The sequence below is a fragment of the Hylobates moloch genome, unplaced genomic scaffold, assembly GCF_009828535.3.
Source record: "Hylobates moloch isolate HMO894 unplaced genomic scaffold, HMol_V3 SCAFFOLD_6, whole genome shotgun sequence".
Taxonomy (NCBI): domain Eukaryota; kingdom Metazoa; phylum Chordata; class Mammalia; order Primates; family Hylobatidae; genus Hylobates; species Hylobates moloch.
Window position 1 is genome coordinate 33,400,053 of NW_026652281.1, and position 16,176 is coordinate 33,416,228.

The 16,176-nt window shown below is 36.9% G+C and overlaps 1 protein-coding gene across 5 annotated transcripts in view; it reads left to right on the forward strand.

The window, feature by feature from the left end:
- The window catches only part of PGGT1B (protein geranylgeranyltransferase type I subunit beta), a 67,253-nt gene that overhangs the window by 9,082 nt on the left and 41,995 nt on the right, over nucleotides 1-16,176 (forward strand). For all 5 annotated transcript variants that reach the window (XM_032156634.2, XM_032156632.2, XM_032156635.2 and 2 more), the window contains exon 2: nucleotides 6,678-6,796. In XM_032156634.2, the coding sequence (XP_032012525.1) occupies nucleotides 6,678-6,796 (119 nt within the window). The remainder of the gene's footprint in view (nucleotides 1-6,677; nucleotides 6,797-16,176) is intronic.

Consider the following 16,176-nt stretch of genomic DNA (forward strand, 5'->3'; position numbering starts at 1 on the left):
CGGCCCCCACTCTCTTCTGGCTTGTAGAGTTTCTGCTGAGAGATCAGCTGTTAGTCTGATGGGCTTCCCTTTGTGGGTAACCCGACCTTTCTCTCTGGCTGCCCTTAACATTTTTTCCTTCATTTCAACTTTGGTGAATCTGACAATTATGTGTCTTGGAGTTGCCCTTCTCGAGGAGTATCTTTGTGGTGTTCTCTGTATTTCCTGAATCTGAATGCTGGCCTGCCTTGCTAGATTGGGGAAGTTCTCCTGGATAATATCTTGCAGAGTGTTTTCCAACTTGGTTCCATTCTCCCCATCATTTTCAGGTACACCAATCAGACGTAGGTTTGGTCTTTTCACATAGTCCCAAATTTCTTGGAGGCTTTGTTCATTTCTTTTTATTCTTTTTTCTCTAAACTTCCCTTCTCTCTTCATTTCATTCATTTAATCTTCCATCAGCGATACCCTTTCTTCTAGTTGATCGCATCTGCTACCGAGGCTTCTGCAATCTTCGCGTAGTTCTCGAAACTTGGCTTTCAGCTCCATCAGCTCCTTTAAGCCCTTCTCTCCATTGGTTATTCTAGTTATCCATTCTTCTAATATTTTTTCAAAGTTTTTAACTTCTTTGCTATTGTTTTGAATTTCCTCTCGTAGCTCAGAGTAGTTTGATCGTCTGAAGCCTTCTTCTCTCAACTCATCAAAGTCATCCTCCATCCAGCTTTGTTCCGTTGCTGGTGAGGAACTGCGTTCCTTTGGAGGAGGAGAGGTGCTCTGTTTTTTAGAGTTTCCAGTTTTTTTGCTCTGTTTTTTCCCCATCTTTGTGGTTTTATCTACTTTTTGTCTTTGATGCTGGTGATGTACAGATGGGTTTCTGGTGTGGATGTCCTTTCTGTTTGTTAGTTTTCCTTCTACCAGACAGGACCCTTAGCTGCAGGTCTGTTGGAGTTTACTAGAGGTCCACTCCAGACCCTGTTTGGCTGGGTGTCAGCAGCGGTGGCTGCAGAACAGCGGATTTTCGTGAGACCACAAATTCAGCTGTCTGATGGTTCCTCTGAAAGTTTTGTCTCAGAGGAGTACCCGGTTGAATGAGGTGTCAGTCTGTCCCTACTGGGGGGGTGCCTCCCAGTTAGGCTGCTCAGGGGTGAGGGACCCACTTTAGGAGGCAGTCTGTCCGTTCTCAGATCTCCAGCTGCGTGCTGGGAGGACCACTACTCTCTTCAAAGCTGTCAGTCAGACAGGGACATTTAAGTCTGTGGAGGTTCTTGCTGAGTTTTTGTTTGTCTGTGCCCTGCCCCCAGAGGTGGAGCCTACAGAGGCAGGCAGGCCTCCTTGAGCTGTGGTGGGCTCCACCCAGTTCGAGCTTCCTGGCTGCTTTGTTTACCTAAGCAAGCCTGGGCAGTGGCGGGCGCCCTTCCCCCAGCCTCGCTGCCGCCTTGCAGCTTGATCTCAGACTGCTGTGCTAGCAATCAGCGAGACTCCGTGGGCATAGGACCCTCCGAGCCAGGTGCGAGACACAATCTCCTAGTGTGCCGTTTTCCAGGCCCGTTGGAAAAGCGCAGTATTAGGATGGGACTGACCCGATATTCCAGGTGCCGTCTGTTTCCCCTTTCTTTGACTAGGAAAGGGAACTCCCTGACCCCTTGCGCTTCCCGAGTGAGGCAATGCCTCGCCCTGCTTCAGCTCGCGCACAGTGCGCTTCACCAACTGTCCTGCACCCACTGTTAGGCACTCCCTAGTGAGATGAAACCGGTACCTCAAGCAGAAATGCAGAAATCACCCGTCTTCTGTGTCGCTGGGGCTGGGAGCTGAAGACCGGAGCTGTTCCTCTCTGTAGATGTTTCTTATTGGAAAAGTATGATAGTAGAAAAACTATTTTACAAGTTAAATAATTCCACAGATATGTGACTCTACTTAAAAGTATTTGCCAGATGAATCAGCCATTGAAAAATAATTATAAATGAAGAATAATGCTTAAAATTCCAGAATTCGTGCAGTCTTTCAGTCATTTGTTTCGAAGTATTATGGCAGCATCTATGTGCTAGTATTTTAACTTCATGATTAAGTCTAATGTATCCTCTAAGGCTCTCTCTTCACTGACATGGTTATCAATTTTATTTGTGTTCTTATTTCTTAATGTAGATGCTTATTTATAATTTTAGATGCAATATGATGTAGTCATAGGCCCATCTGGTATCTAGGCAGGAATGTAGTCCATTGTTTAAGACACTTGGTGAAGGATGGGGTTGCACCAGAAAGGGTGAGGACAAGGGATCCAAAGTTTGGGAATCTAGTCAACTCTCATAAATTAGTGTTTTCAATATATTTCTTATATCAGTATGACGAAGTTCATTTTTCCACTGTCCAGACTATAGACTGTTTTTCATTCTTTTTTTTGAGGTGGAGTTTTGCTATTGTTGCCCAGGCTGGAGTGCAATGGCACGATCTCGGCTCACTGCAACCTCAGCTCACTGTAACCTCCAACCTCCACCTGCTGGGTTCAAGTGAGTCTCCTGCCTCAGCCTCCCTAGTAGCTGGGATTACAGGCGCCCACCACCACGCCTAGCTGATTTTTGTATTTTTAGTAGAGACGGAGTTTCACCATGTTGGCCAGGCTGGTCTCGAGTTCCTGACCTCAGTTGATCCATCCGCCTTGACCTCCCAAAGTGCTGGGATTGCAGGAGTGAGCCACCGTGCCCAGCCTTGTTGTTGTTCTTATTTAATCTTTGGGGTATGTGTGTTCTTAAGCCTGGAATATTTGACATCTTTTGGAGACACTTAGGTTAACTCTCTTGTCTGTGAATTGATTCTTTGGAAAAGAGACTTGATTGGGGGTTGGGGGATGTTACTTTTTCATCCTTGTAAGATAAACTTCTTATACATATTGTTCAGAGTGGGAGAAGAGGGGTGAACAGAAAGATATTGTTTGCTTATTTACACTTCTCAGGCTGCAGATTCAGATTGAGTTCTAGGGAAAAGAAGAAAGAGAATAAACAGATATTCTCTGAAGTAAAAAAGTAAAAATAACTTCTTTGGCTTGATTTTAGGTGCATGTGTTCGCACAATTACCCCTCTATACACCTGTGCTGAGTCAGGTTGCTCAGCAGTTTATTCCCAAGTAGAAGTCATCTAGGAACCATAAAACCCTGCATTATGCTATTTCTCTCCGAGGCCCACAGCCCAGAGTTCCTTTCTGTTTTTTGTGGCTTGTTTTAATTCTCTCTCTTTCAGTATTAGGACTACTTGAGAATTCTGATGTGATCGAAAGAGGAATGGTTTCCCAGACTATTTTAAAGGGGGCCAGATATTTGCCCCAAAGTGACTTATTGGTTCTGTCTGCCAAGCATTTCTGATGGGACCTCTTTTTATAAACATAAGCCATTCACCATAACTCTGTTAATCTCATAAACCTTATAGTCTCAACCTAAGTCTTCACCTATGAGTTGAAAATGCTGGACTTTCAGGAGCCCTTAATAATTAAGTATGCAAGATTTTAAAATACCGTCACATGGCTGATTTCTTGTGTTTGGTACTTACATATAAAGTGCATTCATATCCAGGAGCAAGTAACATGACAAACAGATCATTCAGATAACATATACAGATAAGAGTATGACCTTAAAGCAGGTTTCCTCAACCTCAGCACTATTGACATTTTAGGCCAGAAAATTCTTGGTTGTATGGACCTGTCCTGTGCATTGTAGACATTTAGCAGCAGCCGTAGCTTTTACCCACTTGATGCCAGTAACTCCCTCCTCCACTGTGACAACCAAGAATGTTTGATTATGATATATTATGTTAGGGGCAGTGTTCCCAGTAGAGAACCACTGTTGTCGAACAGTGCTTCTGAAACCTGCCTGCACATTAAGATTACCTGGGAAGTTAAATACAAAAACAAACCCAAAGGGCCGAGACCCCACCTTACACCCATAGATTTGATTGTGAAGTAGGACCTTGATCTCTATGTTATGTTGGTCGTGTTTTGGTTGTTGTTTTTAAGCAGATTCTAATGAGCAGCCAGGTTTGAGAAGCACCCCTGTGGAGAATACCACTTTGGGACTGAGACTTCTTGAGTAGTTTTGATTGTCTAGGGTTGAAATTTCAAGCAAATTACTTGAATTTTGGGGACTTTATATTCTTCATTTAGAAAATCGAAGAGATGGACTAGATCATTTCTGAATTTCTTAATTTTGAAAAAAATGCCAACTTGTTTTTATAGCCTTTTGCATAAATTCTCTTACTACATGGCTTTTACTGACAGGAAGATCTTTGTTTTATCCATTATCTGACCTCAAGTCCTTCATGTTTTCCTCCACTTTTGTCTCTGTCTTCTTTTTGCCCTTTTCCTTAATAATGCTTTAATAAACTATATTAGTAGATGCTTAATTGTACCTGACTATAAATATAATCATTTACTTTATGTATTACATCAAAACCAAAAACCCTGTTAGAGCTCTCCAGGAGGGTTAGATGTGGTATCGCTGGTCCTGTATTAGTTCAGTAAATATTTCAGTGCATACAAACAAAGTGGACCTTATCTCATGAGACATAATTACCACCAAGGGCAGTGATTTTCACACTTTGTTGCTATTATCTAGAGGTTTTTTTCCCATGTCTAAAGGTTCATTGTGTTTGGAGAAGCACATTCCTCTGGGGAAAATGGTTACAACCAAGAGTCTATAGAAAAGGCCTGTAGTGTTATAGACTGTGATTAGATCCTAAAGTCGTTGTTACTCTTGTCCCTCCAAATCATGGCGAAGACTAATGATAATGGCTTCCATTTATTGAGTGCTTATTGTGAGTAGGTAAGCACAATAACTGTATAAGGTATAGTAATGATTAAAATAATTATTGGAAGCCGATTAGAAAAGTTTAGGTATCCTGCCCAGAGTCATGTGGTCATTCTAGTGAAATTGTCCAACTTGGAATTTGACTGCAGAGTCTGAGCTTTGAACTACTGTGCAACACTGCTTCCCACATAAAGGAGTTCCACTGCCCTTAATATAATCCTGATCTTACCTAGATAAATTACCTCTCTAATTCAGATAGATCTCAGTGTGTTATTAGGTTTAAATTGAGATAATATATGAGAAATATCCCAGCTCAGTGTCTAATACATGGTAATAGTCTCTCAATAAGATGTTTCCCAAATATTTATTGTTCTTAAGTGCACCCAGATCTCTGTAGTTTTAGTTTTTGCCCTTAAGCTTTGGTTGGAATTAAATTACTTTCTGATATCTCCTCCTGTTATCTAATGGATGCTGCTAGTCTTTTTCCACCAGAAAGATAATTTGCCCTAAAAAAAAAAAAGAAAGAAATCACTATTTTCTCATCTCTCCTAAAGTTGGTGCAGATTGAGCATCCCTAATCCAAAAATCTGAGAGACTCCAAAATCAGAAACGTTTTGAGCACTGACATGATGCCACAAGTGAAAATTCCACGCATAAGTACTTAACACTAACTTTGTTTCATGCACAAAATTGTTAAACTATTGTATAAAATAAGCTTTGTGTGTAATATGTATATGAAATTTAAATGAATTTCATATTTAGACTTGGGTCCTATCCCAGTGGGGTATCATCTCATTATGTATATGCACATATTCTAAAATCAAAAAAAAATCTGAAATCTGAAGCATTTCAGATAAGGGATACTCAACCTGTAGTACTATTCTAGATAATACTATTCTAGATGCACAGGAGAGAAGTAAATTTATTACATACAGTGGATACCTCAGGGCATTAAGGCTTAATTCTTTCTTAGAGTCTTCATTGAAAAGGTTGCAGAATACATCAGGTAGCTCTGCTGTAAAATTTTAGATCAGATAATTTGGAGTGTTAATTTATTACTGTTAGTCATATGAATTGTTAGATTACAGAAATGATGTAACAGTACTCAATCAAGCTATACTGGAGACTGCTTCTCAACATGAAAGGAATTATATATAACAAATTGTGTTCAAAGCAGTCAGTAAGATACTGATTTTTATATGAAAGCACAGGTTTAGATTTCTGATTTATAGTGTGCAGTCTTAGAGGGGGAAGGTTTTGCTCTATAGTTTTTCATTCTGCCAAAGAATGCTCCTCTCTGGGAAAACAGTGTAAGTACATTTGTATTTTTTAAAATGTTTCGTATTTCTCAAAGGTTATTATAAATCTTTTCCCAAGAAGTCATGTTATTTGTTAATACCTTTGAATTAAGATATTATTCTCATATTCCTCCAGAATTAAATACAAGCTATAAGTATAATTGATCCTGACAGATTAGTGAAAATTGACATTTTCATATATTTCTAAGTCCTGTACTATTTGTACTGATTAGTTGTAGAGAATCCTTTTTTAAATCTACTTTAGCCTTCAGTTTGGTGATATTCTGGCTTCAGTGGGTCTTGTTTGTGTCAATGGGGTAGGATTGGTTTCTTAACCCCCAAATGTCCCCTTTTGAAAAATTGAAACAAAAGTCTTGACTGATAGCATTAAGTTACAAGAATATGTGTATGTGTGTATATATATATATATATATATATACGTATATGTGTGTATATATATATACGTATATATATATTTTGCTTTTGCAAGGTGGAAGTATTGTTTAAATTATCGGAAAATTAGAATGATTTTATTATTTTCTAGACCAGGAAGACTTCAGACTTAAGTGGTATGATAGTTAAGATGGAATTTTACATTTTTTTCTTTTAGGTTGACAATTGCATTTTTTGCACTCTCTGGGCTGGATATGTTGGATTCCTTAGATGTGGTGAACAAAGATGATATAATAGAGTGGATTTACTCCCTGCAGGTCCTTCCCACAGAAGACAGTGAGTGAGTTTTTAGCATTTTATTTGTAGTGTGACTAGTTGTACCTGACATAACATGCGTTGGACTAGAAAATCGTAGTACTTACTTGTATACTGTTAACATATTTTATTTATCTGTGATTTCCTTGTAATGCAGCATTGCCATTCTGTTGAAATACAATACTTAACAAATCTGATCATAATCTCTTAAGAAAACAATTTAATCTGGAATTTAATAGAGATTCACAATTGTGGCACAATACTATGTTGTATATTTCCCCTTTGATGACTGCTTGTTGATTATTTATAGTCAGTATTTATGTATGATTAGTTCTGTAGCATTAACTCTGATTTTCATTCCCAACAATTCTTGTCTTTTCAGTGAAAAACTCTTTGCCATCAAAAAGTTTTCTTTCAGTTTCCTGGTTATTTTCCCTCTAATGTTTCATTAGCATTTTTAATGGTTTCTTAAAGCTCTTATGTATGCTTCAGTCATTTTTACACTTCTTAACACTTAAAAACTTTCGATTAATTAAATGAATTCTCAGAGTTCATAAATTACATAATCAACTGCAAATATACCAGTTTTTATAAACTGTTATTCACTCTATTAAGTATAAAATATCTAAGATAGATATAACTTATACGTGTTATAAATTCTAACCTTAAAAACATCAAACAAATAAACTCCTAGAAAATCATGCTTGTTTTTTTTTTTGTTTTTTTTTTGTTGTTTTTTTTTTAGTGGTCACCACTTAGCTGTCTTTAAAGAGTCACCATTTTGTGATTCATTGGTTGGAGTAATCATATGTAAATCTCATTCAGTGAACTTTGGAGAAATAATAAGCTAAAACTTTACTTGGAAAGAAAGATTTTCTCTGTTTGACAGATGATCTTGAACATAGTTTGTGGCTATTTTATTCTTGGATTTCGTAGTGTTTGTTTTTGTGTAACTTTTTAAATCTACGCCTCAGTTTACAAAGTCTTATTAAAAAATGATTAAGCATTTTGAACTAGGTCTATCAGAATTAAATATATAAATATCTAATCACTTTTTTACCGGCCCCAGTGAAAGCATTTATAAGAGTTTGGTCAATAGTTACAGATCTAGCATGTTGACGAGTAGGATTTATTGAATTTCTGCTAAGAGTACTACTCTTCTAAACCTGTAGAGAAGGGCTGTGATAAGTTGCAAGTTATGGTCCTCATTTTCCAGGAGCATGTGGCTGAGGCCACATCTTAGTCCTAGTCACTTGCAAAATACATGGCATTTGTTGTTTTCCCTTTTTGCCAGGATGTTTTTTAATAGTTTAAGTGAAAGTCTGGGATTTTTTAAACAGTTGATTATTAGACTGAGGTATAAGGTAGAATTATTATAGATGGTGCTTGGTATTTTTTTTTTAATTATAAGTACATGCCCGATTTTTAAAGAAATGTATCTTACATGATACAGATAGGAAATCATATACGCACTGTGGCACATAGGAAAGCTATTCCCTAAGTTCTTGCCGAAATATATTTTTATATTATTTTTTAATTAAAAATTTACTGAAACTCATACCCCTGAAATAAAATAGCTATTGACTTTATAGAAAAGGATGGACCATAACATTTAATGAGAGAACTCAAGCTGTAGGTTATAGTTTCCAGACCATTGGTCACTTACTCACCATGCTTCTTACTTTCTGTCTTTTCTTCTATTTCCCCCTACTTTTAAGGATTATTTAGTGGCTCTGTGATTGAGCAATTTTTTGGTCTGTTCTTTAATAAGTGTTTACTTCCCCCTACCATTTTATTAGTGAAATGAGTTTTTTATAACGCTATTTTATCTATGTTGTTTTAAAAAGCTACATACTTCTTCTCATTATTTAATCTTGTGTTGTAAGAGATTTGCTCTTATCTGGAGTTTCACATTATCCATAATAATTTTATTTGTTACATAATTAACGGAATGGCTAAAAATGAAAAAGATGGAAAATAACAAGTGTTCACAAAAACGTAGCAAACTGGAACTCTCATTCACTGCTAAAGGTTTTACAGCTGCTTTGGAAAACTATTTGGTTATATTTTCTAAAGCTGAACATATGTATGTTCTATGACCCAACAGTTCTAGTGTATACTCGGCAGAAATTAAAACATGTTCCCCAAAAGATATGTTCTAGCATGTTTATAACAGTATTTTTTATAAGAGCCTAGAAGTATTAATTATACAGACTACCCCTCTTCAGTATAATGGATAAAGGATATATTAGCATATTCACACCATGGAAAATGATACAGTAATGGGAATGAACAGTCTACAACTACATGCAGTTATTTCAATGAGTGTCACAAGCATGTTTTTGAGAGAAAAGAAGTACATTGTATATCGTTCCATTTTTACAAAATACAAAAATAGGTCAAACCAGTCTGGGCATTTGGGGAGTACTAGAAGGAAGTGGGAGAGGCTTCCGGAGTGCTAGTCATGTACTTTTTCTTGAGCTGAATGCTGGTTATACAGGTGAGTTTATTTTGCAAAAGTTCATAGAGCTTTTTAATTATTATAGGAGTACTTTTCTTATGTTTATTACACTTCAGGGAAAGTTTAAACATTTTTTCGGAGTTAAGAGTTGCAGCTCACCACTCCTTTTGAGAACCATCAGAATTCTCTTTCCCATTAAACTGTTAACTCCATGGACTTCACTGGTTTGAAACCTACTGCCAATTTTTTTCTTCAGTCATTGCTGCTTAAGTTACTTAAAATATTTTTGCCTCCACCTGAATTGCAAACTTCTGGAAGGGAGACTAGTGAATGTGTCTTCTATTTCTTTTCTCTCTCAGTGCTTATTGTGTATCAGTAGTTGTTAGACTGTTAAATCACCTGCCCCTTCTCCAACTTTTTTCTCTTCCTCTTTTATATATTTTCACATTTAGCCTAGGACCTTGTCTGGCTCTTCAAATATTTTCTAATTCATAAAGCATTTGTAAACTGATAGAATATGCTTTCTGCAACTCATAGGTCTGTATTTGTCCTACTTCGAGATACCACATAAAATCTAGGGTATTATAACATCTAAAAATGTTAAACAAAACCTGGGGATTATAAAGCAAAAATTTGATAGATTTGACTAAATAAATATTTAAATATTTTATGTAGTAAAAGATAAGTGATGAATTTGCAGAAAATTATGGCTTGTATAATATTAACATCGACTATAAAGAATCGTTAAAGATTCAGAAGAAGATACATTGTCCTTTAGAAAATGACAAAATTTATTAAGTAGTTAACAAAAGAAGTACAGATAGTCAATCAATACATAAAAAGATGATTAACCTTACTAGAAATCAGGGAAATTCAATCAAAACAATGTTACAAGATAAATGTTCATCAAAAGTGAAAGTTACGTAAACTATGGCCCAGTAAAGAATATTACGCAATAAATAAGGTAGATCTCTGTGTATATACTGACATGAAACTGTCTATCATATATATTAGATATGAGTTTTAAATTTCTTTTCAAAGAATCAATATGTCAGTATGTTCAATTTTTTGCCTTCTACTTTTAAACTTAACTTCCTCGTAATGCAACCTTTTTCGATCACCTGCCCCACCCCGACTCATTCCGATTACCTGCTCCACCCTGACTCATTCTGATTATCTGTCCCACCCTGACTCATTCCGATTATCTGCTCCACCCTGACTCATTCTGATCTACCCTGACTCCCACCAGAACACTCACCTTGTCTCTCTCTTTAAATTAGCCAGTCGGAATTAGTTTAGCCTGTTTGGTCTAACCCTTGTCAACAGGGGAATGACACAGCAGCAGTGGCCACCTGCATCAGGGATGAGAACCCCTTCCCTTCCCTTGTCCAAGTGTGCGCTCACCATTGCTCCATCTGTAAGGGCACACCCTCCTATAGAAGTAAATCGCCTTGCTGAGAAGAAAAAAGAAAATTTTATATTTGAGTGCTATTTCTTTTGTGGCACCAAAACTTATAATATATATGATTAAATGATAAATTTAAAACATATACAGAGGTGCTTTAACAATCTATGTATATAAATGTACAGGAAAAACTCAGAAAGGATACACAGAAAATCTTCGTGGAGGGGGAAGTAGATGGGAACAGAGGTGGGGGATGGCAAGATAAGATACTTTACTGTTTTTCTATGTATCTGAATTGTTTGAATGTTTACCGTAAGTAAATATGTTTCTGTATTTAAAGTTTTAAACTAGAAAAATACTTAGCTTAACCTCTCTTCAAAACATACAAAAATAAAAACTAAAAGTTCATAGTTATACATAAATATTGATATTTTTGCTAATGGAAGAAATAATGCAATACATTATTTACTATTTTATAATTTTCAAAGCACTGCCAAATACATAATCAGATAGATTTTTTCTTCACCTAATTGGCCTGTCCCAAGAAGAGGAAACTGAGAGGCAAAGTGATTCAGAGACCTGTCTGAAACCTCATACAGATGATAAGAGATAGAATCGGATTGACATCTGGCATTTCTTTTTTTTTTTTGAGACAGAGTCTCACTCTGTCGCCCAGGCTGGAGTGCAGTGGCACAATCTCGGCTCACTGCAAGTTCCGCCTCGCGGGTTCACGCCATTCTCCTGCCTCAGCCTCCCGAGTAGCTGGGACTACAGGTGCCCGCCACCACGCCCTGCTAATTTTTTTGTATTTTTAGTAGAGACAGGGTTTCACCGTGGTCTCGATCTCCTGACCTCGTGATCTGCCCGCCTCAGCCTCCCAAAGTGCTGGGATTACAGGCGTTAGCCACCGCGCCCGGCCGACATCTGGCACTTCTGACTCCAAGTTTCAATGTTGTTTTACTGTTTAAGTATATGGGTCCCTAGTGGAGACAATCATGTTTGGCATATAAGGACATTGTGAATATTTAATTAAAATTAACCCTGGCCTCCGCTTAACTCTAGGATTATACAGACCCTAGTGGTTTCCTAGTAATAAGTGTATGGTGAGACCACTGGGAGATCGGGTCTTTCTCATTCACTTCAGGAGGGAAGTATTCGGGAAACACAAGGGGACAGGTTGGGAATTGTGTGTGCCCTTCTTTGCGGGCACAACCAGAGAATTTTAGACTTAGAACAGAGTGAGGACTATTACAGTCCATCATTTTACGAATGAGGACATTAAGGTTCAAAGAGATTAATAATTTGTCTGCAATAATACAGCTAGTTAATGCTAGAGACAAGATTAGAATGCAGTTTTCTAGTCCTTTGGATATTTTACTTATATGTGCTGATTCAGTGCATTAGGTGCTCTGTTTACCATGCATGTTTTTCTGTGAGGTACAGATTTTTCTCATGGGAACTCGGAGCCTGTCTTATAGCTTTAAAGGAAAATCTAGTATCTGTTCCTTAAGAGATCCCATAAAGTGTTAGGATTAAGTGTTTGGAAACATAGATAAGAAGGTTTAATATTAAAGGGTAAAATGTTTAATGCTTTCATATTTTTAGTGGATTCTTCAGATTGCTCACTTTTTAAAAAAATAACAGGGTGGAAGTAAGTATGGTTTCATGTGGCTAAGTCAAGCATGTTGCATATTTTAAAAATTGTAAGTCATCTGTTTTGGAAATATTATAGATCAAGACATTTTGGCAAAAATAGTTTTGCAATGTTCATTTATATATCCAGCTTTCCCAGGTCAGATGTCTGCTAGACCATTCCACAGACCCTTTCACAGTTCAGCTGCAATTCTGAATTCTCAATTTGCTATCTTGTTGAGGGAAATACTATTAAGTCTCTAATCTCTGTGAAAGAATATCTCCTGTCTGCCTTTTCTTTAATTGGTGTAGGTCCAATTCTAAAACAAATCTGTGAAATGTGGAAAATAGGTATATTTAAAAAATTTTTTTAGCTATTGAATGTTTCATTTACCTTGTCTGGTACTTTCTTGACATCCTTAAGGAGTTGTGTAAGGCATGTCTTCTTACTAGGAAATTGTGTTTCTTGAGATTTATGCGGAATTATTTCTCTATCCATAAAATATAAATATTCATTTTAAAATCAGAAAGTAGCCACAATCCTCACTTGCATTCTGTTTGCTTAGGGCAAAAACTTTTAAAACAAGGATTAGAAAGTTAAGAACATGAGCAAATCAGTTTTGAAATATATTTAAGAAGCATAATCATCATTAATAGTATGGTGATATTTTGGCCCAAGAGCTGTCCTTTATTATACCTACATATAATTTTGAATGTAATTTTATATTTCACAATACAGTTTATTGCTTTTTATGAAAAGCAACTCCCCTGATTAAAAAAACCTCTTTAAACTCTCAAACTTTTATATTCCATAAGTTTATAACCGTTTTTTAAAGAATATCTAAATGTACTATCTTTCAATGCTCGATATATAGTTGGTTTTATGAGCTTATAATAGTAAAACACTAAGTTTTAAAGTGACATATGACTCAGTCATCAGGCAAGAGTCAGCTTAATAAATTTCTTTCATGTGCAAACTTGCAAATAAATGAATTATTCTTCCTTATAGTTGATAGCTATAAATACATTATATTATCTAATAACATACCTCCTGCATACTGACACATGAACACACACACACATTACATCCATGTACGTACTCCCATTTTTGCTACCTCTCTCATCTACCCAGTTTTCATTTTTAAGTAACCGCAATTTTTATGATATAGTGCTATCTAAAGTACTTCTATTTAACAGCATAAACAAGTTTGACTCTATAATTCTACAAAAGTATATTTACCAAGTCAGTAGTTCTTGATTCTGACTATGTGTCAAACCGGGATTGTTTTTCTTTTTAAATACAATTTTCCAGGCCCTATGCTCATGCTTTTTAGCAGTCATGGGAGGGGAGATGCAAGAGGCATCTCTGTTTTTTCAAAATAGGCAATTGATTCTGATGGGCAGCCAGACCACACGAAGAATTTTCAGTTTGTTTTGCGACTGTTAAATAGGAACACTAGATGGTGTTGTTTGATAACCTGGAAAGAAATTTATACTGTACCCAGAGTATGCATTTGGTGATAAATTTACAATGAATTGTGTGTGTATACTTTCTTAATTATCATGAAAAGGTATGCTTGCTAGAATTCCAAAGGAAAGCACACAAGAGCAGACAAATATTGACAGAAACCACAAAAGAGTACTTAATAAATTTTTTTAAGTGGTGAATTTTTTTTTTTTTTTCTGAAATGGAGTATCATTCTGTCACCCAGGCTGGAGTGCAGTGGCGCAATTTTGGCTCACTGCAACCTCCACCTCCCGGGTTCAAGCAATTCTTCTGCCTCAGCCTCCCAAGTAGTTGGGACTACAGGCGCATTCCACCACACCTAGCTAATTTTAGTACTTTTAGTAGAGATGAGGTTTCTCCATGTTGGTCAGGCTGGTCTCGAACTCCTGACCTCAGGTGATCCACTCACCTCGGCCTCCCAAAGTGCTAGGATGACAGGCGTGAACCACCGCACCCGGCCTAAGTGGTGAAAAATTTTAAGTGGTGAAAATGTTACCTCCTAATGAGCATCATTTTTTAAAACATTAGGATTTAAGTGTTTGATTGATAACTCAATTTAGTGAATGAGTAATTTTCTTGATTTGTTAGTTACTTCATCTTAGCTTTCCATAAGAAACAGCAGAATTCTCTTACTGTAGAATAAAGTATAAACTTTAAAATAAAGAATAAGCTTCTTTATCCAGTTTCATAGTCCACAGGTGATTAAGAAGAGGGTAAAAAATATTACATTGTCTTTTCCCTATACTGTGACTGTGGTGCTTAAGATCCAAACACTTTTTCATGACAATATATAGTCTTTCTGGGAAAAAAAAAAAAAAAAAAAATTTTTACTTTAAAAAAGCTTTCCTTGATAAATTGCAACAAAAGCTATTAATTTCTTCCTGTTTCACTTTTGATAAAATATAATTAACTGATTTTGAATGGTTACTGTTTATTAAGCCTTGTTTCACTTTGCTAAGTACAATCTAAACATGTCCTTTAACCTTTACAAGAAGCCTGAAATATATTACTTGCAATATGTTATTGTTACTAGTTCATAAATGGAAGAAACTGGCTCAGAGAGGTTGTTACTTGCCTATAGAACTCATTGATAGGAAGAATAGATCCTGAGTTTGATTCCAAGTGTCCATACCATAATCTCCTAAACTTATATGGTACTTTTAAGTATTGATATTTCTGCTGCTTTTCAGAAAAGTTATTTATTTAATCAGGCTAAAAACAGAAGTGAGCAAACAGAAATGTCATTTATTGATTTACCTCTAAGAAAATGAATAAATTCATTTATTTCACTCAGAAGCAGATATTTTATTGAACCACTACTATATGTCTGTCTCTATGTAAAACACCTGACAGAGTTGTTTAAGTTGGTGGGGGACTCAAGAAAGGTGTCCAGTTGCAAGTATAAATTCAGAACTGACAGATAGTATCAGAGCTGTCTTCCATCCAAAGTAGAAATGGGATCACATTTTTATGGAGGACTGTTAGCAAATTAGTAACTTGAAAGGATACCCTTTAAAAAAGACAATCCCAAGAACAAAAAGAGAAACAAAAAAAGATTTAAAAATTTTTTAGACTAGGCACAGTGGCTCACGCCTATAATCCCAGCACTTTGGGAGGCCGAGGCGGGCGGATCATGAGGTCAGGAGATCGAGACCATCCTGGCTAACACGGTGAAACCCCGTCTCTACTAAAAATACAAAAAATTAGCGGGGCTTGGTGGCGGGCGCCTGTAGTCCCAGCTACTCGGGAGGCTGAGGCAGGAGGATGGCGTGAACCCAGGAGGCGGAGCTTGCAGTGAGCCGAGATTGTGCCACTGCACTCCAACCTGGGTGACAGAGCAAGAAAAAAAATAAAAAATAAAAAAAAATTAATCATATAGGAAAATATGCCTTTTGATACTGCCCCTCATCCAACTAGAGAAGGATTAAAAGAAGTGATGATGAAAGGATAGGTTGGGTGCAGTGGGCTCCTGCCTGTAATCCCAGCACTTTGGGAGGCCAAGACAGGCAGATCACTTGAGTTCAGGAGTTCGAGACCACCCTGGCCAACACAATGAAACCCCTTCTCTACTAAAAATACAAAAATTAGCCGGGCGTGGTAGCACATGCCTGTAGTCCTAGCTATTCCGGAGGCTGAGGCAGGAGAATTGCTTGTGCCCGGGAGGCAAGGTTGCAGTGAGCCAAGATCATGCCCCTGCGCTCCAGCCTGGGCAACAGAGCAAGCCTCTGTCCCAACAATAAAAAGGATAAATGAATTCATAACTTGGTAAGAGAAAGATAACTTTTAATTTTTTTTTAAGTATAGCATTTATGTACAATTTGGAATATGGGGGGTGTGTTAGGTAGAATTCTTTTTTTTTTTTTTTTGTGAGACGAAGTCTCGCTCTGTCGCCCAGG